The 1681-nt window shown below is 56.7% G+C and overlaps 1 protein-coding gene across 1 annotated transcript; it reads left to right on the forward strand.

The window, feature by feature from the left end:
- Positions 1–591: 591 nt before the first annotated feature.
- Positions 592–1674, forward strand: GNI_216500 (integrase core domain protein; the record flags this gene model as incomplete). Its single annotated transcript, XM_011135572.1, has 1 exon — positions 592–1674. One exon carries the CDS (start codon positions 592–594, stop codon positions 1672–1674), a length of 1083 nt encoding a protein of 360 aa, XP_011133874.1.
- Positions 1675–1681: the final 7 nt, after the last annotated feature.

Consider the following 1681-nt stretch of genomic DNA (forward strand, 5'->3'; position numbering starts at 1 on the left):
TTCAACCCAACCGAGTCGCGCTGGGACACGAGAGAACGGGAGTTGTTTGCGGTCAAGTGGGCCGTGGAGAAATGGCGAGACTACGTCGGCCTCGCTCACTTCACTGTCAGGACGGACCACAACAATCTGCGCTACCTCACAAGCGTCGACAAGGGCAAGGTCTTCCGATGGGCACTCGCGCTGAGCAACTACGACTTCACTATCGAGTTCATATCCGGCGAAACAAACAACATAGCGGACTGGCTCAGCAGGTACGCAGGCGACGACAAAGAAGAGGACGAACTCTTGGACAGAATGTCCCTACAAGTCGCAGCAGTGCGAGCACCCACGCTCAATCTGCCGCAACCTCCGACAAAAAAGGACTTCGTACAAGCCTATGCCGAGGAGGGGCCAGACCTGCCCGGACTCCACTACGATGGCCTGTGGTGGATCCACCTACGGACGCAGAAGATCTACGTTCCCCGCCAGCTGCGGACACGCATAGTTATCGCGTTCCACTACGGACCCAGCGGCCACCTAGGAGTCGGCAAAACGAGGAAGAGGGTCCAAGCGCTATACTACTGGCCCGGCTGTGCACAGGACATAGAGAGGATGATCCGCGAGTGTCTGATCTGCAAAAGGCTGAAGACACCTCCAGTTCACCAACAAGGCCTGCCGACAGGTACCTTAGGAAAGGCAGCAGCCATGGACGTCGTCTCACTCGACCACGTAGGACCAGTATACATGGGAGGAATCGGGTGGAACATCCTAGTCATCATCGACCATGCCACGAGATACATGATGGCGAAAACCGTCCCCACGCTGGCAGCGGTCCAGACGTTCCGCACCTTCTACAGGCATTGGGTAGTTCCCTTCGGACCCCCACGCATCGTACTGACGGACAACGGCCCAAGCTTCAAGGGCGCATTCCACGCCAACACGACCTACCAGCTCGGATGCAAACACCTGACCGCAGCGCCGTACCGACCTCAAGGCAACGGGATCAACGAAGCATCCCACCAAGAGCTCCAGAACGTGCTCAAAGCGCTCTGGCAAGAAGGAATCCGAGACATGGACCTCATGGTAGACGCGGCGACACGCCTGCACAACGTAACGCCACACGCTGCCATCAACACCTCGCCCTACGAGGCAGTCTTCGGCAAAGCACCGATCCTGGACAAAATGCAGGACATGACCCCGCTAACGACCGAGCAGGAAAGGCGGCAAGTACAACAACAGATGCTGCGAGAGCGGATGGCAGAATCCCTCCTCAGGCAGCGGCCATTAGAAGCCGAGACGCCTAACGATCTCCAACCAGGAGACATCGTCGTAGTACTCGTCGACCCAGGTTCAGCAGCATCATCTATAAACGGACCGGAGACACCAAAGTGGTTCGCACCGAAGTGGTCACTCCCGATGAAGGTGATCAGCACGACACGGACGCAAGTAGAAGTCGAGAGGTACGGACAGCCAGGCTCGACGTTCCAAGTACACAAAGATAAAGTCCGCAGGTTCGAAAGAAGCAAGGACCCGGAGCTGGAAGCCATCACGCAACAGTACTCCGAGAACCTCGACGAAGAGACGGTAACACAGCAACTTGGAATAAGCGGTGGCAAACGACCACGCATCACAATCAATCCAGAGACGCGAGAAGGATTAGAGAACTTCCTAGGCATCCACCCCAATTCCTTCTGAGCTAGGA

This window comes from Gregarina niphandrodes (genome assembly GCF_000223845.1).
Source record: "Gregarina niphandrodes unplaced genomic scaffold scaffold00159, whole genome shotgun sequence".
Taxonomy (NCBI): Eukaryota; Apicomplexa; class Conoidasida; order Eugregarinorida; family Gregarinidae; genus Gregarina; species Gregarina niphandrodes.